General features: G+C 40.8%; 1 protein-coding gene across 1 annotated transcript; it reads left to right on the top strand.

The window, feature by feature from the left end:
• The first annotated feature begins 1,471 nt into the window (after positions 1-1,471).
• Positions 1,472-20,327, top strand: LAPTM4A (lysosomal protein transmembrane 4 alpha). The gene is made up of 7 exons (XM_025353716.1): positions 1,472-2,117; positions 12,000-12,120; positions 15,376-15,452; positions 15,553-15,675; positions 17,901-17,996; positions 18,551-18,649; positions 19,701-20,327. The coding sequence occupies exons 1-7, from the start codon at positions 2,007-2,009 to the stop codon at positions 19,773-19,775; spliced, it is 702 nt and encodes a 233-aa protein (XP_025209501.1). The 5' UTR covers positions 1,472-2,006; the 3' UTR covers positions 19,776-20,327.
• The last annotated feature ends 459 nt before the right edge of the window (positions 20,328-20,786 follow it).

Here is a 20,786-nt window from a genome sequence, read left to right as displayed (position 1 = left end):
GATCTTATCTTTGTATTCTTTTTTATTGTATTGTATTTATTTTTGTCTGCCACATTTCATATTAAGACAGAATAACAGTGCTGCACATTAGGATCACCTGGAGAGCTTTCAAAATTTTCAATGCCCAGGCCTCACCCATACCAGTTAAATCAGAAGGTCTGGAATAGTAAGCAGGCATCAGTGGTTGGTAAAGATTCTCAAGTGATGCCAATGTGCAGCAAAGTTTGGAAACTATTGGCACAACAGGTTTTAATCTCAGTTCTGACATTGGCCTTGCAATCTCGGATATGTAATTTAACTTCTCTGTAGAATTAAATAACATAAAAGTACCTATCTGAGTGAGTTGTAGGGATGAAATGATTCAAAATAAAGTGACTGGATTTGTGCCTAGAACAAAATAAGGGATATGTAATTGTGAGGCGGGGTTAAGATAATCTACTCCCTATGTAAGTAGAGAAATGTCATAATTCATTGAGTTAAATAGCCAGCCACACCCCATCCTTTAGCGTGGGCTGGATTAACTACTGCTTCCCAGATGGTTTGACGGTAAGCTCCATGGACAACTCCTTCCGTGGTGAACAAATAGTCTCTGCTCTCCTAAAATTTGTGTTTTATTGGGGAGATAATCAACAAATACATACATAATTTCAGGCAGTGTTCAAAGAAGTCATGCCAAAGAAATAACCTTTACTCTGAATTCACTGTGGTCTCTGGCTAAGAATATGCCCTGGCAGAAGGGAAGCCCTTTCTATTCTCTGAAAAGAAGTGTGTTTACCAAAGCATTAAATGATAAATACATTTTTTAAAGGTAAAGTCACAGGCCTTAAACAAATGCAAAACGAACACGTGTAAAAAATTTATTTACTCATTAACCAGGGGACCAGTAAGCCGTTAGAACCAGCTCTAAGCAGAATTCAAAGCACCCAACTATATTGTTGCATCAGGACTGGGGAATGAATTTACAAATCGATGCAAAATGGCTTTTCCCAAGGAGGGGTAAGATACAATATCAAGTCCAGTGGAGGGGGTCTTACAGAGTTCTGCAAAGCACCTCAAAGAAAGGCGGACAGCCCCCCTAGTAACAGAATGCTCGGTTCGGTGTGCCAAACTATGGCTGTTTTTTCATTGAAGACATTCAGTAATTTTTTGTCCATTTCAACGTGTTTCATAATTTTTCCCTACAAAAAAATCACTCAACTCTAAAAATCCGGCAGCTAAGCAGTTCTTCCACATTATTTTGTTTTCATGTATCCTTAATCTTTTTGCCTTTGGCAGGGTTGGATGGTCTTTCTTCGCCCCCACCAAGGAGGCTTCGGAGGGAAGGGAGGGTGTTAATCCAGTCCCTCCACTCCTCCAAGCAGCCTCCCATTTCCGCCACAGGACCGAGGACCTCTCCGGGCTGGGCTTGGCCCCGTCCCTTCTTCGCAGGCCCCGCCCCCAGCACGCGCAATAATCGAGCTGCGCGCAAAGGTCACGTTATCAGCCTGTGACGCTTCCCAAGCAGTACGTGGCACACATTGCTCAGAAAAGCCCCTTGTGCCCGCTTTTTGCCATCCGCGCTGTCTCGTGTCTCCCTTTTCCCATTAAATGCCTCTTTTCTTGCGAGTCTCATCTCGGGGATAGTGAACTACGAGGCTATACCTATCCGCATCTATCTTAGGCCCAAGAGCCAGCCCTTGCCCTCACGTAACAGGCGGAGACTCGCTGAGGCGAGTTGCACTTCTAATTGGGCGTGAGGTCTTGTCAATCTCTAAGTTTTTCCAATCAGAAGTCCGGCCCATCCAGCCTTCCGCTCCCCATTGGCCTGTGTGGAGGAAGAGGGGTGGGTAAGCCGAAGTCGCTGCGCTCAGTGCGCAGGCGCGAAAAAACTGGCAGGGGCCTGAGCCGGGGGCTGGCTTGAAGACGCGTCGTTGGGTTTTGGAGGCTGTGAAAGAGCCGTTTGAGTTTGCCTGCGGGTGGAGAACGTTTGTCAGGGGCCCGGCCAAGAAAGAGGCCCGCCTGTTACGATGGTGTCCATGACTTTTAAACGGAGCCGCAGTGACCGGTTCTACAGCACCCGGTGCTGCGGCTGTTGCCATGTCCGCACTGGGACAATCATCCTGGGGACCTGGTACATGGTAAGGCGGGCGGGCGTGGCGCGCATGTCTGGGGGGCCTGGGGAGCGGGGCCTGGTGCGGAGGGGGTGGGACTGGAAACGGGGTGTTGGGTGGGGCGGGGACTTGGAGGGACGCAGCTTTTTAGGGCGCGCCAACTCAGCATGAAATCCAGGGACTTTGGGAAATTAACCTTGTGCAGGAATCGGAGTGGGGGGCGGGGGGCGGTGGTAAGCATGGGGAGATTGTTCTTTGGCAAGAATCTGAGGAGAAAAGCGGGCTTGAGAGAGCAGAGGCGTTGCAGGCGAAGGGACGAGGGTGCTAGGATTTGGTGGGAATTCCTCTGTTTTGGCTCTTGTTGTATTTCTGCGATCTGAAAGGCAGCCCCTCCTTTGCTCCTATCCAGTGCTCCCTGGAATTTTTTCCCCTAATGAAATAATTAGGAGCGGACCTTGATAAATGCAGCCTAGTTTCGACATTGGTCTTCCCATTGGGAAAGCGAAAGATCCAGCGGTAACCCCGTTGTCCGTGTTTTTTGGACTTTGTTTTGTTTCAGCGCCTCTCTCGCGTCTCCAGAATCGCTTAGGGGGCGATAGCTTATGCCTGAGTTGACGCCTGACCAGCTTTTGTCCTGGTGCAGCCTCCTGCCTGCGCAGTAGATGCTTTTCGTAGCCGATCCGCTGTTTTTACAGACCTTTATTGAGAGCCCTCTCCATCTTGGCCCCCTACGCTGATTATTTCCTGGGTTCCAAGATACGTGTGATTTTGCCCTAACCAAGTTGACACTGTTGTTGCCTGGTGATTCACTAGTAATACGTTTGTGATTTTTCTTTTTTAATTCACCATTTATAGTATCCATGCACGTTAAACCTAACCTCTCCGTGACTTCCAAATATGGGATTCAGTTTAGGTAGTTTTAGGTTATTATGACTTTTCCGAGGCTGTGACAAACTTCCTACATGGTCGACTTGGCCACTTTCTTTAATGACTTTGTGAATGTGGTTGTGTGGGTGACGTTGGTGATACTGTGCAGTTTTTGATACTTAACTGTAAAAGAGGAGAAGAGTTATCCCAGACACAATCTGTTTTCTCTGTACTTGCTGCTTCTCCCCACTCATTGTCTTGAAATCATTAGTAAGCATTTGGAAAAACGCCAGATGAGAATCACCTTAAATGAGGCAGATACTGTTTCATGGTCCACCTCCGGAGGACCACCTGACTCCACTTGACTCCTACCTGTCCTGTTGTTTTTTACCGTCTTGTTTCTGATGTACGTTTAAAAAACAACACGAATGTGTAGGTTTGCTTGTGCTGAGTTTATGTTCATGTTTCCTATACTTTTATATTCAGAAGTACCGCTTTATTGATAGAACTATATCACATTTTCTCTCAGAGACTCTCGTTCTGTATTTTAACTGATTTGGAATACTAAACGATACTAAACAACTTTAACTGAATATGGTTAATGACCATCAGCTGCATTATGTTTCCAACTTCCTTTTATATCTTCTCCATTTTGCTGAGGGGCTGGGTCTAATTTCTTTTGTTTGTCCTTAGCTCTGCCTTCTATTTCCCTAAATGAATAATTCATACCTTGAGGATCCTCAAGCCTCTTACTCAATTCCGTCTTCCTCGCCCCCAGAAGATGACTTTCTTTCCTATTTAACTAAGAGAATCCATCGGCCTGGCTCTCTCGCCTGCAGTCTTAGTCTTCCTGTTTCTTGTCAGATCCTTCCCTCCACTCACAGAACAAAGGATTCCTAACTCCTCAAGAAGAGAATACCACCATTTCTATTTCAGCCATCCGAATGTAATTGGCTGTATTTCTTTTCAGTTTTTTCTCAGGCAGATGTTTTGATGCTGTGGGTTCAGCTGGAAAATGAATAGAATAGCAGGATAAAGTGGGAACTACAAACAGGAAACTCAAAATGCAGAGAGAAAAACTTCAGTAGGGGCGTTTATTCTTTCAAAGTAGGGAGTGAGGAGTTTACATCTGTTCTCTACTGTAAGCCCTTGTTATGAGAAGGGTTCACATATCTCTGAAGACCATGCTTTAGTTTCACAATTTTAAAAAGATGCCATAGCTGTTCTTTGCACAGACTTCTCAGATTAGTGTAAAACATTTTATTGTAAACTACTTAAATCATTTAACCTGTCTTAAATTGGTTAAGAGATTTACTGACACCTGCAGTGTAAAAGGCTTTGGTGGACATATAAAAGGAATAAATGACAGGGGCCAGTGTCATTTGCCTTTTGTTTTCCTATTACCTGCCAAGCGCTAGACTCTTAAATGTTTCTTGTCTAACACAGCATCTGCCCTTAAGATGTTTATGGTATCACAAAAAACTTGAAGCACAGATATGAAAAACGTATGGTACAGTGATGAGGAAAAGGGCAACATGATCAGTAATATCAGATTCTAATCAGAATAAGTACTGGACAAAGGCCATTAGTTTTGTTTATTATAGTTTTGTTGATGACTTTCAAAAGTGTAGCTTCAATACCATAGCAATGTAGAGTCTCTGCCAACTTGGGGAGACATGTAACACTTATGATACAAGACCACTTAGGCCAAAATGCAGTATAATACTTCGAAGCAAAGAGGGCCTGTCCAAGTAGTGCATTTTGTTCTCAGAAGCTACTTTACTAAGAGAAACAATATGGGGATGACTGAGTATGTCACTTCCCTCCCTACCTACCTTGTCGAGGTACTCTCTTCCTTGATTCCTGGTAAGGCAATAATTCGCAGTCTGCATGGGAGAATATTCATGTTTCTTTTTACATTACCTGGGCTGGACTTCTGAGATGCTGATTCCCCCTGTGTCATTTGGAACTTGGGGGTGCCCCTCTCCCTCGCTCTGAGTGACTGTATCTGATAACAGTCTCATTGCTTTCTAGCCACGGCTTCTACTGGTCTAGTGTTTAAGTATTGTAACACTATATACTAAAATATTCATTGTATGGAAAATAGGGCTGTGGGACACAGAGAAAGCCAGAACGAGGGAGGTACTAGCCCTGAAGTGTTAGCCTTTGGCATTTTAGATAGAAAAGAAGTGTACCTGGTGAAGTAACAGGAGATTTCAGAATAAGCTCATGTTTAAATTCTGGCATTCTTGAAATTGTTTTCTCTATCATTTATTGAAGAATTTGAAGCCAGTTGATTTTAAACAAGTTTCTTATGAGGTATAAGCTCAAATGTTTATTGAATAATTGAAAATGGACTTGAAAGTGTGCTGTAGTAGATACACTTTGTGGTTAATGGTGTGTACTACAAGACTACATTTTGAGCATTTGTAATAATTTTATCTCTTAGACTTAATATATGGCTAATTTTTCATGACTGTCTCAACCATAAGCAGTTTGAAGTTCTGTATCTGGGAGAGAAGTAAAAACAGATTTCCTTAAGTTCTGTTCTTTTCCAGCCCTCACCTCTGACCTCAAGTAAGCATAGCTTGTTTATATTTCAGTTAGTTTCCTTCTTTAAAAAAAGGAAGTTTTGTGCCTCCACCTTTGCATATGCTATTCCTTCTCCCTGAAATGTTGCTGTCCTCCCAAGTCACTTTCTAAAAATTTTGTTAAGGAAATTTTCATACATGCAAAAGTAGTGAAATAGTACGAAAACCTCCCATTTATTCATCACCCAACTTCAACCATTAACAACGTTTTGCCAAGTCCAGATAATTTAATGGTTAGCTCACATGTTTTCATGGTAAAGCTTTTTTTTTTTTTTTTTTTTGAGATGGAGTCTTGCTCTGTTGCGAAGCTGGAGTGCAGTGATGCAATCTCGGCTCACTGCAACCTCCGCCTCCCGGGTTCAAGCGATTCCCCTGCCCCAGCCTCCCAAATAGCTGGGTCTACAGGCACCCACCACCATGCCTGGCTAATTTTTAGTATTTTAGTATAGACAGAGTTTCGCCATGTTGTCCAGGATGGCCTCGATCTCCTGACCTGGTGATCCACCTGCTTCGGCCTCCCAAAGTGCTGGGATTACAGGCGTGAGCTACCATGCCCAGCCAACCTTTCTTTACTTCCTAGCCAGAGGGATCTGTTTTTCCCACGGTGCACCTGCAAAAGTTTCTAGATACTTCTTGTATGTACTTATTAAATAGTGTTCAGTACACATTGGTAGGATTGTCCTTTTCTCTTATTTTTCTCTCTACAGCAAGATGTTCTCCTGGAGGGAAGAGGGTGATGTCTTACTTTATAAGGGCAGTGGCTCACGCCTGTAATGCCAGCATTTTGGGAGGCCGAGGCAGGTGAATTGCCCAGGAGTTCGAGACCAGCGTGAGCAACATGACGAAACCCCCTCTCTACCAAACAAAACAAAACAAAAATATATATATTATATATAATACAAAATATATATGTGTGTGTATGTGTATATATGTATGTGTGTATGTGTATGTATAGATACACACATAGTAGTCCCAGCTACTGGGGAGGCTGAAGTGGGAGGATCACTTGAGCCGGAGAGGCAGAGTTTGCAGTGAGCCTAGATCGAACTAACTGCTCTCCATCCTGGGTGACAGAATGAGACCCTGTCTCAAAATAAAATGTGTGTGGTGGCTAACTTATTAATTAAAACATTTGAGGTGTTCATTACACATTTGTTGAATGAACTGTCTCCTCCAAAAAATATTATGAATACTCAGTTGTATCTGCATGTAACAGTAAACAGCAAAATTTTTTTTTAAAATTATACTTTTAAGTTCTAGGGTACATGTGCACAACGTGCAGGTTTGTTACATAGGTATACATGTACCATGTTGGTTTGCTGCACCCATCAACTCGTCATTTACATTCGTTATTTCTGCTAATGCCATCCCTCCCCCTCCCTCCCACCCTGTACAGGCACCCGTGTGGGTGTGTGATGTTCCCCACCCTGTATCCAAGTGTTCTCATTTTTCAGTTCCCACCTATGAGTGAGAACATGCGGTGTTTGGTTTTCTGTCCTTGTGATAGTTTGCTGAGAATGATGGTTTCCAGCTTCATCCATGTCCCTGCGAAGGACATGAACTCATCCTTTTTTATGGCTAAAAAAGGTTTTAAAGATAGTCACTTTTGATCTTTATCAGATAACAGACTTTGCTTAGTTCTGTAGATTGACCCTCCTGTGGGTGCTTTCTCTGCATGGGAAGCCCTTATCTGGATGCCTCCTTAAACCAGACGCACTGTTTTAATTATTATCTCAGTAGATACTGGCTCTGGGCAAATTACTGTGGGAAAACTGAAAAATGATTTTTTTTTTAAAGTCTCCAAAGAATCTTCTGGAATAGGTGTGGCAGTGAAAGAAGAAAACAAAGAATTCCTCTCTCTAGACCCTGTGCTTCCATGGATCTGATACAGTTATTTTGTTAACAAGTCAAATCTAACAGATTTTTTGTTTTACACACTTATGTAAGATGTACAGGAAGCTTTCAAAAAATGCATACCACCTGGTTTGACTAATTAAATTTACAGTACTGTTAACACATTAAGTGGTGAATCCACAGCCCATGCTGCTAAAATGTTGCTGTATTCTATACCTCTCCGTATTGCCAGGTTTAGAAGTTAATAATTTAATTTCTCTCTCTTTTTTTTATTTTTTATTTTTTAATGGGGTTTTGCTATGTTGCCTGTGCTGGTGTGCAGTGGCACGGTTATAGCACACTGCAATCTTGAACTGGGCTCAAGCGATCCTCCCACCTCAGGCACCTGACCAGCTGGGACTGCAGGCACACACCACTGTCCCCAGCTTAATCATTCTTTTTAAATTACATTTTTATTAACTTTCTTTCCTGAATACAGTGAAAAGAAATGAATCAGGAATTAATTTTTGTAATAGTACATAGTTGGATATTTTCAGAGAAATTTTATATTGTAAGACTACAGTTAATTTTATGTATTTTTTAAAAAGCTAAACATGTAATTTAGAAATATCAACTTTAATCAGAGGTAAGTTACCAGGGCTTATATATGAGCACAAGGTTCATTGGTGAATATCTTTAAGATCAAAGGATGCCAGGAGCAGTGGCTCATGCCTGTCATCCTAGCACTTTGGGAGGCCAGTGCAATGGGATCACTTGGGGCCAGAAGTTCGAGACCAGACTGGACAACATAGTGAGACTCCGTCTCTACAAAGAAATTTTTTTTAAAGTCACAAGGATAGGTTTTCCAGTGTAATACTTTAAGATTTACGTTGGGGTTCTAATGAAATGACGTGATCTAATGGAATGTAACTAACTCAAAGAAGTTTGAAAAAAGCTTTTTGAAGTAGCTTTGAAATTTATTTCACCATTTCTTGGTCCTTTTGATTAGCCCTGTGATTTTTTTTTTTTAATATTCAGTTGTATGACCCACAGTGAAATGAAACTTGAAGTGTCTCTAGTACTAAAAGAAGATAATAGTGGATGAGTGTGTGACTTATCCATGGAAGAGAAGAAAAGAGAAGAGTTTTTTTGTTTTTTAAGAGACAGTCTTGCTATTGTTGCCCAGGCTGGTTTCCAGAGCTCAGGCGATCCTTCCCACCTCAGCCTCCCAAGTAGTTGGGACTATAGGTGTGAGATTTTTAGAAATCCTTCATGTGATAAAAATATTTAAGAAGGGAAAATAGAACTCCTAAATATTTTTTGACATGTCATTCCCTTCATTTAGTAATTGAGTTTGCATGCTTTTCTTGACAAAGGAATTTCTGTACTGCAGAGAGCTTTTTCACTGTGACTATACTGTGTTTAGCAAAGAAGAGTTTGCCTAATTGATTTCAAACTGATTTCCGTACACAGAACGTACAGCGTTTTAGTAGATATATCCGATTGTTCAGTAATTAATTCACCTACTTGTATTAGCTCATACTCATATACCACACACACTGGCCAAAACCCATTGCAGCAAATGTGGGCAACAAAAAAAATCAGCCTTCAATTGGGGAGAGCCAGCTTGCAAAAGTGATTGTTCCTGGTAAGTCCTCTCAGGAATTGAAAGATAACCTGCCTTGCCTCTGAACAATGCAAGGAAAGAGGCATGCTGTTGAACAGAGAGAGTAAAGTCTAAACATTGTATAGCTTTAGATAATGGTTTCTTAGGGAAACACCTTAAAACAGGAGTTACTGGGGAATGGTTATTAATAATCATGTAGTGCTGAGAAGGAGATATCTTAAAAAACAGACTTGTATCCTGATTCTCCCATCTGTCAGCTCAGCAAGCTTAACACAAGTTATATAGCTTTACTGAATCTTAGTTTCCCCATCTACACATGGGTTTTAGTAATACTTACTTCATGGGTTGTTGTGAGGAATAAGTGAAGTAATATATGTAAATACACATGTCATAGAGTATATCCTCAATAAATATTGGTTGATTCCAAATTTGATATTGTGGCATTGTTTAGATCACCTACCCTAAAGATAAAACTTGATCTGCTTATCTAGCGGATGTTAGTGAAATGACTTCAGCTGATGAAAGGAAAATGCATTTCCTGTGTATTTATTATTCAAGGTGAAACAGGAGAGAAGTATATAATAGTTTGTTTAAAATACTATTGATAGCTGGCGGACACAGTGGCTCACACTGTAATCCCAGCACTTTGGGAGGCCGAGGCTGGTGGATCACTTAAGGTCAGGAGTTTGAGACTAGCCTGGCCAACATGGCGAAACCCCACCTCTACTAAAAATACAAAAATTAGCCAGGCTTGATGGCGCGTGCCTGTAGTCCCAGCTACTCGGGAGGCTGAGGTGTGAGAATCACTTGAACCCAAGAGATGGAAGCTGCAGTGAGCTGAGATTGCACCACTGCATTCCAGCCTGGGCAACAGAGTGAGGCTCAGTCTCAAAAAAAAAAAAAAAAAAAAAAAAGTCCCAGCTACTTGGGAGGCTGAGGTAGGAGAATCACTTGAACCCAGGAGGTAGAGGCTGCAGTGAACCGAGATCACGCCACTGCGCTCCAGCCTGGGCGACAGCGAGACTCCATCTCAAAAACGAACTAAATAAAAATAAAATACTACTGATAGGAACTTAATAGCCCTTGAAAATTCCAGATGTTCACATTTTCACAAAGGGAAGGAGGGCAAATTCTGTGAACTTCACTATGTTAGGTAAGGAACCTAACTCCAATCCTACATGAGATTTCTATCTTCAGTCATTAACAGTACTCTTTCTGAGTACTTAAATGCAGTGAAGCCTCCTGGGATACTGCAGGGATTGGCCAACAACTATAGGCATAACTCATTTCCTTTTAAAATGGATTTACAGCCCTGGGAGACTAGGAAGATTCATCAGATATGATGGAATTTCAGCAGGATGTTCCTCTGAATAGCTAAACAATTTTATTCAGAAGTTGCTGGTTAATGGGAAGGGACAGCCTCTAGCAGCTTAGTCCTCAGCTCTGTTCTCTTTTGTTAGTGACTTAGAGATACTGATTACATGCTGATCCTAAATTCAGGAAGTTGAGACAGGCAGTAAATCTAGTGTGTCAGAATCTACATCCAGAAAATCTTCATAGGCAAGAATGTAATAAGATGAAACTCAATTACAGGTATATTAAGGCCTGTGCTTGAGCCTCTGAATCCAACTGTACAGGTACAGGTGGTAGCTTAGCACAATCGTGTGAAAAAGAACTTGGTGTTTTAGGGAGTGATATTCATGTGATACTCAGAAAATTTATAAAGCCAGTGCAGGCTGGGTGTGGTGGCTCATGCCTGTAATCCTAGCATGTTGGGAGGCTAAAGCAGGAGGATCACTTGAGGCCAAGAGTTCAAGACTAGCCTAGGCAATATGGTGAGACCTTGTTTCTAGCAAAAACAAAAAACCTCAGTACAACTTCAGGTTGCATTAATTGAAATTTGTTAGCCAGCGCATGAGAACTGAGATCTCATTGTGTTCTGACCAGGCTGACCTTACCTCATTTTAATATATGTCCATCAAACTGGAGCATATGTAAAGAGGAAGACAAAAGGGAAATAGGTAGCTAGGAAACATGCTAGTCAGAGGAATGGCTTAAAGATCTGAATGTCTGTTCTAGAAAACAGTCTTTGGAGGCTGTTTTCAGGTATTGGAGCACTTATTTAGAAGGGAGAGCACGTTATCTCAAAAAGTAGATTTAAGGCTGGGTGTGGTGGCTCATGCCTGTAATACCAGCACTTTGGGAGGCTGGGGCTGGGCGTATCACTTAAAGTCAGGAATTAGAGACCAGCCTGGCCAACGTAGTGAAACCCTGTCTCTACTAAAAATACAAAAATCACCTGGGTATGGTGGTGGGCACCTGTAATCCCAGCTACTGGGTGGCTGAGGTGGGAGGATCACATGAGCCTAGGAAGGGAAGGCTTCAGTGAGCTGAGATTGTACCACTGCACTCCAGCCTGGACAACAGAGTGAGACTCCATATCACCAAAAAAAAAAAAAAAAAAAAAAAAGAATTAAGACCAGTAGATGAGTTAAGTGACTTTCAGAATGTTGGTAAGTCTCTTAAGCATTTGAGTCTAGCTCAAGAGGAAATAGTGAGTTGTCTGTCACCAGATGAGAGATGCTGTGTAGGAGTTTTGGGCATCTGATGAATAAATATAACAGATGAACAGTAACTTCTTCAAACCCAGAAATTCTGAGATTGGTATATGAATAAATAGGTAGCTTTGAACATGAACCATTTGTAATGATTCTTTAGTTTTAGTTTTTGTGTAATTTTATTCTAGTGTATTGGTTATACATCTTATCTCTGAAATGGTTAATATTATTTATACTTTATAAAATATTTATTTTTAAGTTAGTCTCATAGTGGTAATTGTATATTGTTTTATCTCACAGCTAGTCTCCCACTGTTTCATATCTGTGTTACTTCAAGTAAGACAATCTTAAATATGAGAGATTGTGCTGAGATTGTGCTAAGTTTGTGTCATAATGCTAATTAATGTAACTGATAGAATGTTACCTTTTCCAGGTAGTAAACCTATTGATGGCAATTTTGCTGACTGTGGAAGTGACTCATCCAAACTCCATGCCAGCTGTCAACATTCAGTATGAAGTCATCGGTAATTACTATTCATCTGAGAGAATGGCTGGTATGTGTTTAATTGAAAAAAAAAAAAAATCTCCCCTGCTAATTTTTATATACAGTCATGTGTTGTTTAATGATGGGGACACATTCCGAGAAATGTCACTGGGTGATATTGTTGTGTGAACGTCATAGGGTGTACTTACACAAGCCCAGATAGCATAGCCTACTGTACACCTAGGCTATGTGGTAGAAGCTCCTAGGCTAAAACCTGTGCAGCAGGTTACTGTACTGAATACTGTAGGCAGTTGTCATACAGTGGCAAATAAGTGTGTATCTAAAGATAGAAAAACATAGTAATACTGTAAATACACTATTACAGTGTTATGGAACCATCATCATACAGTCCATTGTGGACCAAAATGTTATTTGGCACATGTCTCTCTCTCCACACACACACTAGTTATTTAGAAGATTGATGAGATTATGCTTAAGTTACATTTCAGAAAGTTAAAATGGTTATGTAATAAGGGTAACAAGTTAAATTACATTTAAGTCATTCTTGCTGAGGCAAGAAAGTATTTTGATGGGTTTTTCAGGGATACTCAGTGAGGATTACAATAGAGCATTTCTAGCCAGAAGCTGTAATGGACTATTAGGTTTTTGAGAAATGTGTAAAATGTACCTTGAAATCAAAATAAGCATGCAGGCTTCATAAGACTTTTTTTTAATGTAGCTACTAATAGAAAGGAGAAGAAAGCTCTATGGTTAGAATATATGTGTCTCTCCAAAATTCATATGTTGGAGCTTAACTTCCAAGGTGATGATACTAAAAGGTAGGACCCTTGGGTGGGGATTAGGCCATGAGGGCTCTACCCTCATGAATGGGATAAATGCCCTTCTTTTTTTTGAGACAGAGTTTTGCTCTTGTTGCCCAGGCTGGAGTGCAGTGGTGCGATCTTGGCTCACTGTAACCTCTGCCTCCCAGGTTCAAGCGATTCTCCTGCCTCAGCTTCTCGAGTAGCTGGGATTACAGGCACGTGTCACCACACCCAGCTAATTTTTTGTATTTTTAGTAGTTTCTCCATGTTGGTCAGGTTGGTCTAGAACTCCCAACCTCAGGTGATCCACCCGCCTCAGCCTCCCAGAGTGCTGGGATTACAGGCGTAAGCCACTGTGCCTGGCCAGTGCCCTTCATTTTAAAAATCACATATTACGTATTTGTTTAAAAAAATTTTTTAGAGAAAAGTTCTTACTTTGTTGCCCCAACGGGAGTGCAGTGATGCAGTAATAGCTCACTGTAACCCAGAATTCCTGAGCTCAAGTGATCCTACCACCTCACTGCCTGAGTAGCTAAATTTTTGTGGAGATGGGTTCTCCCTGTCTTTTACCTGGCTGGTGTTGAACTCCCGGCTTCAAGTGACCCTCCCACCTCAGCCTCCCAAAGTGCTGAGATTATAGGCATGAGCCACTGTGCCCAGCCCATAGCAGACTCTTGAAAGCCGATTATTTGAATTACAAATTTTGCTTTCAAATTTGATAAGACCTGTTTAATTTCATATTTTGTTTTTACCTGAATTCTTCTGAGTGAAAGTTTGCATGTTGTAGCAGGGAAGTCCTTTAAATTCTTAACATTTACCCTGTATCTTCTAAGAAAAAAGTAAAGAGGACTATTCCTAGTTTATTGCCAAATACTGATGATTGCCCAGTGATAAGGTTATATATAAATGCTGGGCATGTGGCTCACGCCTGTAATCCCATCACTTTGGGAGGCCGAGGCAGGTGAATCACTTGAGGTCAGGAGTTTGAGACCAGCCTGGCTAACATGGTGAAACCCCATCTCTATTAAAAATACAAAAATTAGCTGGGTGTGTGGCGCAGGCCTGCAATCCCAGCTACTGTGGAGACTGAGGCAGGAGAATAGCTTGAACCCCAGGGGTAGGGGTTGCAGTGAGCCGAGATTGTGCCACTGCACTCCAGTCTGGGTGACACAGTGAGACTGTCTCAAAGGAAAAAAAAAAAGGTTATATATACATTTACCCAATAGGGAATATTCAACAGTTGTTCTAGTCATTCATCATTATTAGTGCCCTCAGTATTTTTTTTTTTTTTTTTTTTTAAACATCTTTTGTACATAAAGGGTCTTGCTATATTATATTGCCCAGGCTGGTCTTGAATTCCTGGCCTCAAGTGATTTTCCCACTTTAGCCTCCCAGAGTACTGAGATTACAGGTGTGGGTTGCCATGCCCATCCCCCCCAGTTTCTTAATCTCTGCCCAGACGGATCACCTGAAGTCGGGAGTTTATACCAGCCTGGCCAACATGGTGAAACCTCGTCTCTACTAGAAATACAAAAGTTAGCCGAATGTGGTGGTGCTTGCCTGTAACTCCAGCCACTTGGGAGGCTGAGGCAAGAGAATTGCATGAACCTGAGAGGCAGAGGTTGCAGTGAGCTGAGATCGCACCACTGCACTCCAGCCTGGATGACAGAGCGAGACTGTCTCAAAAAAAAAAAAAAAAAAAAAAAAAAACTGTCCAGAGTCACAGAATGAACTACAGATTTGTGCTGAGAAACTCAGTCAGTCAGTCAGGCACAGTTTAGAATTGCTTGAGATTACTTAGCTGTTTTGTGAAAAAATTAGTGAGCATGGATTAATGGAGAGTTGGAACAAAGAAGAAAGTAGTGTGTGTAACATAGTTACCAGGGTGCAGGAAGCAATGAATTTTAGTGTTTGGGAGGTTGGGTGGGGAAGCGAGATTAATGGAGAACTTTGAATTTCAGGTAATATTTATCTAGGGCAAGAGGTAATGTAGGTAGCTTTCTGAGTTTAATACATCTGTCTTTTAAGCAATTGCCAGCCATTCCTTCCAGCTAAACCCTACTCATCTCATAAGACCCATCTTGTGTCATTTCTTCGTATTTTTTCCTGATGCTTCAGGCGAAGCAAATTGTTTCTGCCTCTGTTGTAGCACTTGACACATTGGATTATAATGATCTGTTTGCACATCTTCAGACTCCTGGGCTCATGAGGGCACAGGGACTTGTTTCTCTAGCAGAGAATGTGGTTCATGCGCCATCCTAAACCCATGTCAGTGAGTAGTTGTAGCGATTTAACAAATAAGTGCTTTGTGTGAGTGTCTCAGGGTTCATTACTTCATGCTGAGTCTTTGATTTTTTTTCTTTTACCGTCTTGGCCTTAGATCTTTTTATAGCCAGTTTTGAAAATATTTAAATTTAATATTTTAAAGCTAGCTTTAAGTGAAGTTTTGTTCTTTTTGTTGTGTAAGTAGCTTAATTAGATTTTTGTTTTTGTTTTCTTAGATAATGCCTGTGTTCTTTTTGCCGTCTCTGTTCTTATGTTTATAATCAGTTCAATGCTGGTTTATGGAGCAATTTCTGTAAGTATACTGTATTTTCAGCTTTTAGAGTTTGACCTTAGGGGAGCTTAGTAATTTCCTATATGTGATACAATGTTGTGGTTGTTATTTTTTTCTCCAGTATCAAGTGGGTTGGCTGATTCCATTCTTCTGTTACCGGCTTTTTGACTTTGTCCTCAGTTGCCTGGTTGCTATTAGTTCTCTCACCTATTTGCCAAGAATCAAAGAATATCTGGATCAATTAGTAAGTGTGTATGCTCATTAAACTTATTTTTTTCATTTTGAGTAAAATATTTACATTTAAATTCTGAATCAGCCTTTTGATATTATTTTTAACTACTCCACTTGCTTTTAAAAGTGTCTTAAAATAGTTATTTCTGCTCTCTTAGCTACTGTGACAAAACTAGCAAGATGAAAATGGAGTAATTTCTTACCATACATTTGGATAATTCAGTATTAAGAATTCCTAGAAATGGATATTGTGGAACTAGTAGTTCAGCTTTTGTTTTTGAATGTCCAAAGGTACAATAATTTGACTGTGTATGGCACTCTTGAAGTGACTAGCTTTTTGTCTTTACAGACATCTGTAGCAAGTATTCCAGTGCCTATTATGTTTTTAGCCCTTTGCTAGGCACTACTGGTGAATGGTGTGGATATAAAGATAACTGCCTCATCTTTAGTGAGCAAACCGTAATATCTGGGGAGTCAAGATACATGAAGATGTTACCTGTGATAACAAACGGGAGCTGTCACAGCAGCAGCAAATAAGGAACTTTGATTAATGTCACATGGAGGGGGCAGAGAAAACTCTGGACTGAGTGGACAAGGAGGGCTTCATGGAGGTGGTCAGAAGGAGATACGGGATCCAGGTAGATGAAAATTGGCAGGGTCATCCTCAGTTTATTTCCAAAGTGCTTTCAGAACTTTTCTTCCCACTGTCAGATTTCCTGCCTTGCCCATTTTCCACACACCAAATTCATCATTCATTTATTCAGAAAACATTAGCTGGTTCCTCTTACGTGCAAGGTGCTCTGCTAGGTCATAGTGATGCATCAGTGGAGCTTATTTCCTGGTAAAGGAATCAGGAAGTTGACAGTTACTGATATACCATTGTAGGTTACTATGGGAGTGGATATCACATGGGTACTAAACCTGGGCTGGGAAGTGAGATTTGAATTGTACTCAGGAGTTTGAATAGGAATTAAGATAGAGAAAGTATAGAAGACAATGTTCCAGATAAAAGAGACATTGAGGCAAGAAGCAGCATAGTGAGGGCACTAGAAGCTGGCCAAGGTGGCTGGCACACAGAGGAAGGGTGGGAAGGCTGGAGAGAGTGGCTGGGGGCAGGGCCTGTTGGCCTGGTCAGCCACAGTCAGCGGCTTCTGTGTGGCTCTCTGCTCATGTTATCTCTGGTGGAGAAATTTCAAGTGGTGCTTCCCTACCTTCTGAATAAAACCCTTAGCATAGCATTCTCTCATGAGCTGCCACCTTCTGTGTTTTTCTTTTTGTTTGTAGATGAAGATAAAAAAACCAGCTTTTTTCCCCAAGGAGACAACCTGGCTATGGTTTGGGGAGTGGTGGGTTCTTTTTAATTTTTTTTCTATTTTTTTCAGTCCTCTGGGATTTCTGTTTATGTTGCTTTTTAAATGTGATTATTTAGGCCTTCGTGTTGACATTTCCATTAAAAACAAGCATAACTTTAAAAAATTAAATTAGCTTTATAGAAAAGAGCATAAAAATTTATTATTCCTTTTACAGACCCTGGTGTTTTCTCTCCTCTGTTTTGTTCACTTAGTGCCTCAGACTGGAAGGTATTTCCTTTGTTGGCTAGCTTTTAAATCTGAAATTTTTCTTTTATAATGCCTTTCTCCCTGAACTTAGCTCATTGCCTTGTACACAGTCAGGGCTGAATAAGTATTTAAGTGAATATAGCTGGTGCTTTTCAGTAGAAGAAGAGTAAAACTTATGTCTTGCCTGGCATTGTAACCAGTGGATGTATTTTTTGCCCCTGTCTGGTGAGAGTTGAGACAAATGATTGACATTTAGAAAAATAATTTTCCCCTTATAGCATTAAAATGACGCAGTTTATCTGTAGAACTTACGTAGACCTGAGCATCTCCTGAGTTAATGATGCAAGTGACACAGGGACAGATCTCCAGTGCCATATAGGTGATAGTGTTTTTCCAAAGGGCAGAAAGATGGAAAATAGTGAAAAGTAAACAGAAAATGATCTAAATTTAGACTTTTCGGAGTATTGTGGGTTATCAAACAAATGTACTGTAAGTGATTGTTAGTATGCATTAATGGTGATAAGGCTTAAGAGCACTTTGGATTAAATTCTGCTTATACATTTTTGTTAAAATATCACTTTTGACTTTGGTGCCTTTGTATTCTTCAGATGCTCTTCAGGTTATCAGCAAGTGGTAATGCAATGGCTGACTTGTAAATGTGTGTGTGTTTTTTTAATAGCCTGATTTTCCCTACAAAGATGACCTCCTGGCCTTGGACTCCAGCTGCCTCCTGTTCATTGTTCTGGTGTTCTTTGCCTTATTCATCATTTTTAAGGTACGTTGCTGACTCAATCTTTAGGGGTGACTGAGACTGACACCGTGAATCTAAACCTTTTTGCCACCTATCACCTTTCAAGTCACAGGAGATGGAGGATTTGTGGGGACAGTGTTTATTCTGGCACACTAGCAGAGAGAGCTTCTAGGGAACATTTTCTGTCTTGTTTCCAAGGAGTGGTTGTAACTGTCAGGATCCTTCTCTAAGTGAAAGGACCTACTTTTTATGTTTTTGAAAGGGGTTCATGATTTGTATTGAAAATCTTTTAAAATTCCCAAGATTCAGAAACCCAGAATTTCTTCTGCAGCACAGTGGGTTGGCTGACCTGCACTGAAACTCCATCTCTGGTTTCTCTCTGAAATGTTGGCGATGACACTTGTGACATTTAAATGAGAGCAAGTAGGGAAAGGGCCTGGCCTATGCTGGGTCCACACAGAGGTCAGTTCCCTTACACACTGAGGACGTGTGGGGAAAGCATTCTAAGTCACCGGCATTTTGGAGCAGGTAGTCTGTTGAGTTTCTAGCAGATGTCAACTTTGTTTTTATTCTTCCAGGCTTATCTAATCAACTGTGTTTGGAACTGCTATAAATACATCAACAACCGAAACGTGCCAGAGATTGCTGTGTATCCTGCCTTTGAAGCACCTCCTCAGGTTAGCTACTGTTGGATAGAGTAAAAGGTCGCCAGTCACTATTGACTGTTCCAAGAGAAGAACCTGGAGCTTGACTTTCTCTTTCATGCTGTAACCTGTGGTTTGAGCATGAACTCTGGGTACTTTTATGAACAGCTTAAAATCCACAGGATTCAACATTTTCCACTTGGAATCCCGAGTACATGGGTCGCTTGTCTCATCCAGTTTGGCTGTTAGGTTTATTCATTAGAGGTCCTCATGAGTGTCGTGTTTGTGGGGGAGACAAGGCAGGAAACAACTGTGTTAGGCCCATGTAGCCTGGGGCTTCTAAGGATGGGCAGTCCCGTTGACTGAAACTTGTGTTGTTTTCAGAAAATATCCATATGATCCAAAGGGGGAGCTGACCTGTCTGGGGAGATGAATACAGTGGTTTCATGGGTCTTTTGGGGAAGCCTACCTTTCACAGCCCTCTAATTGCTGCTGTACTACCTTCCCAGGTTTTCAGCATATAAAATATATGTGGCCCATCTAGGGCCAGGCTGTCACACTTGGAGTCACTTAGATTGGAATGCCACTCCTCCACTGCCTAGGTGTGCCTCTTACCCTCGAAGACATGATATGAGTTCATGATCTTCTGATTACAAGCTGATTGTGATGAAAGTCAGGATCCAGGAGCTAGCATCTTATTGGAGGTTTCCTATTGCATGGTTTAACCCAACTCCTCAACACCTAAACTGTAATTGGCATTGGCACTTTATCAGTCACACTAGAACGAAGGCAGAGCAGTGACACCCACTGCCTGCCTGTCTAGGAATCCTTGTCCAGAAGCAGAATTCTCTCTCCCCACCTCCCGCTCCCCACCTCCCTCTCCCCAACCTCCTCTTCACTCGTAATCTTGGTAAAATTCCAGCTTATTCACGCATCTACTCGGGAACATTTTAGCTAACAGTTTTTTCAGCTCTTTATGGTTTTGTGTAACCCTAATTAGGGCATAAAGTCTGCAAGCTGAATTATCTTAGAAAGGATTTTAAAGGAGAATTAAATCTGATACCATTTTTTTTTCTCTCTTTAGTACGTTTTGCCAACCTATGAAATGGCCGTGAAAATGCCTGAAAAAGAGCCACCACCTCCTTACTTACCTGCCTGAAGAAATTCTGCCTTTGACAATAAATCCTATACCAGCTTTTTGTCTTGTTTATTTTACAGAATGCTGCAATTCAGGGCTCTTCAAACTTGTTTGATATAAAATATGTTGTCTTTTGTTTAAGCATTTATTTTCAAACACTAAGGAGCTTTTTCGACATGTATTAAACGTCTTTTTGTTTTTTTGTTAAGTCTTTTACATTTTAATAGTTTTTGAAGACAATCTAGGTTAAGCAAGAGCAAAGTGCCATTGTTTGCCTTTAATTGGGGGTGGGAAGGGAAAGGGGGTACTTGCCACATAGTTTCCTTTTTAACTGCACTTTCTTTATATAATAGTTTGCATTTTGTTATTTGCTACCCTGGGTATTTTCAGGAAGACTGACTTAAATATTCAGGGTGAATAAGTAGTTGGGTATAAGATCTGAATTTTTCATCTGCCGAAACAAGAAAATATTTGACATTTTGACTTGACTGTGGAAGATGGTGGTTGCATGTTTCTAATTTGTATGTTTCCATCTTTGTGATAAGATGATTTAATAAATCTCTTTAAATACTTGGGGTTGTCATTTTTTTAATCTGTTAACTTTTTTTTAGATAAACCCTTGACATTTTCTATTACAGTGTATTCAGAGTGCCAGGGTTTTTTGTTAACTTTGAGAATACAGTTGGCCCTTTGTATCCATGGGTTCTGTATCCATGAAGTCAATTGACTGGATTGAAAATATTTGGGGGGAAAAATGGATAGTTGGGTCTGTACTGAACCTGTACAGACTTTTTATTCTTGTCATTGTTCTCTAATTACATGGTATTAAATATTATAAGTAATTTAGAGATCATTTTAGAAATATGGGAGGATATGCATGAGTCATATGCAAATACTATACCATTTTATTATAAGGGACTTGAGCAACTGTGGAATTGGCTATCTGGGGGGAGAACCTGGAACCAATCCCCCATAGATACCAAGGGACAACTGTATAATGATACACATTTAATTAGAAATCATTTTCTTAAT

Source organism: Theropithecus gelada, chromosome 13 (genome assembly GCF_003255815.1).
Source record: "Theropithecus gelada isolate Dixy chromosome 13, Tgel_1.0, whole genome shotgun sequence".
In the NCBI taxonomy this organism is placed as follows: domain Eukaryota; kingdom Metazoa; phylum Chordata; class Mammalia; order Primates; family Cercopithecidae; genus Theropithecus; species Theropithecus gelada.
This window is presented reverse-complemented; position numbering and strand designations above follow the sequence as displayed.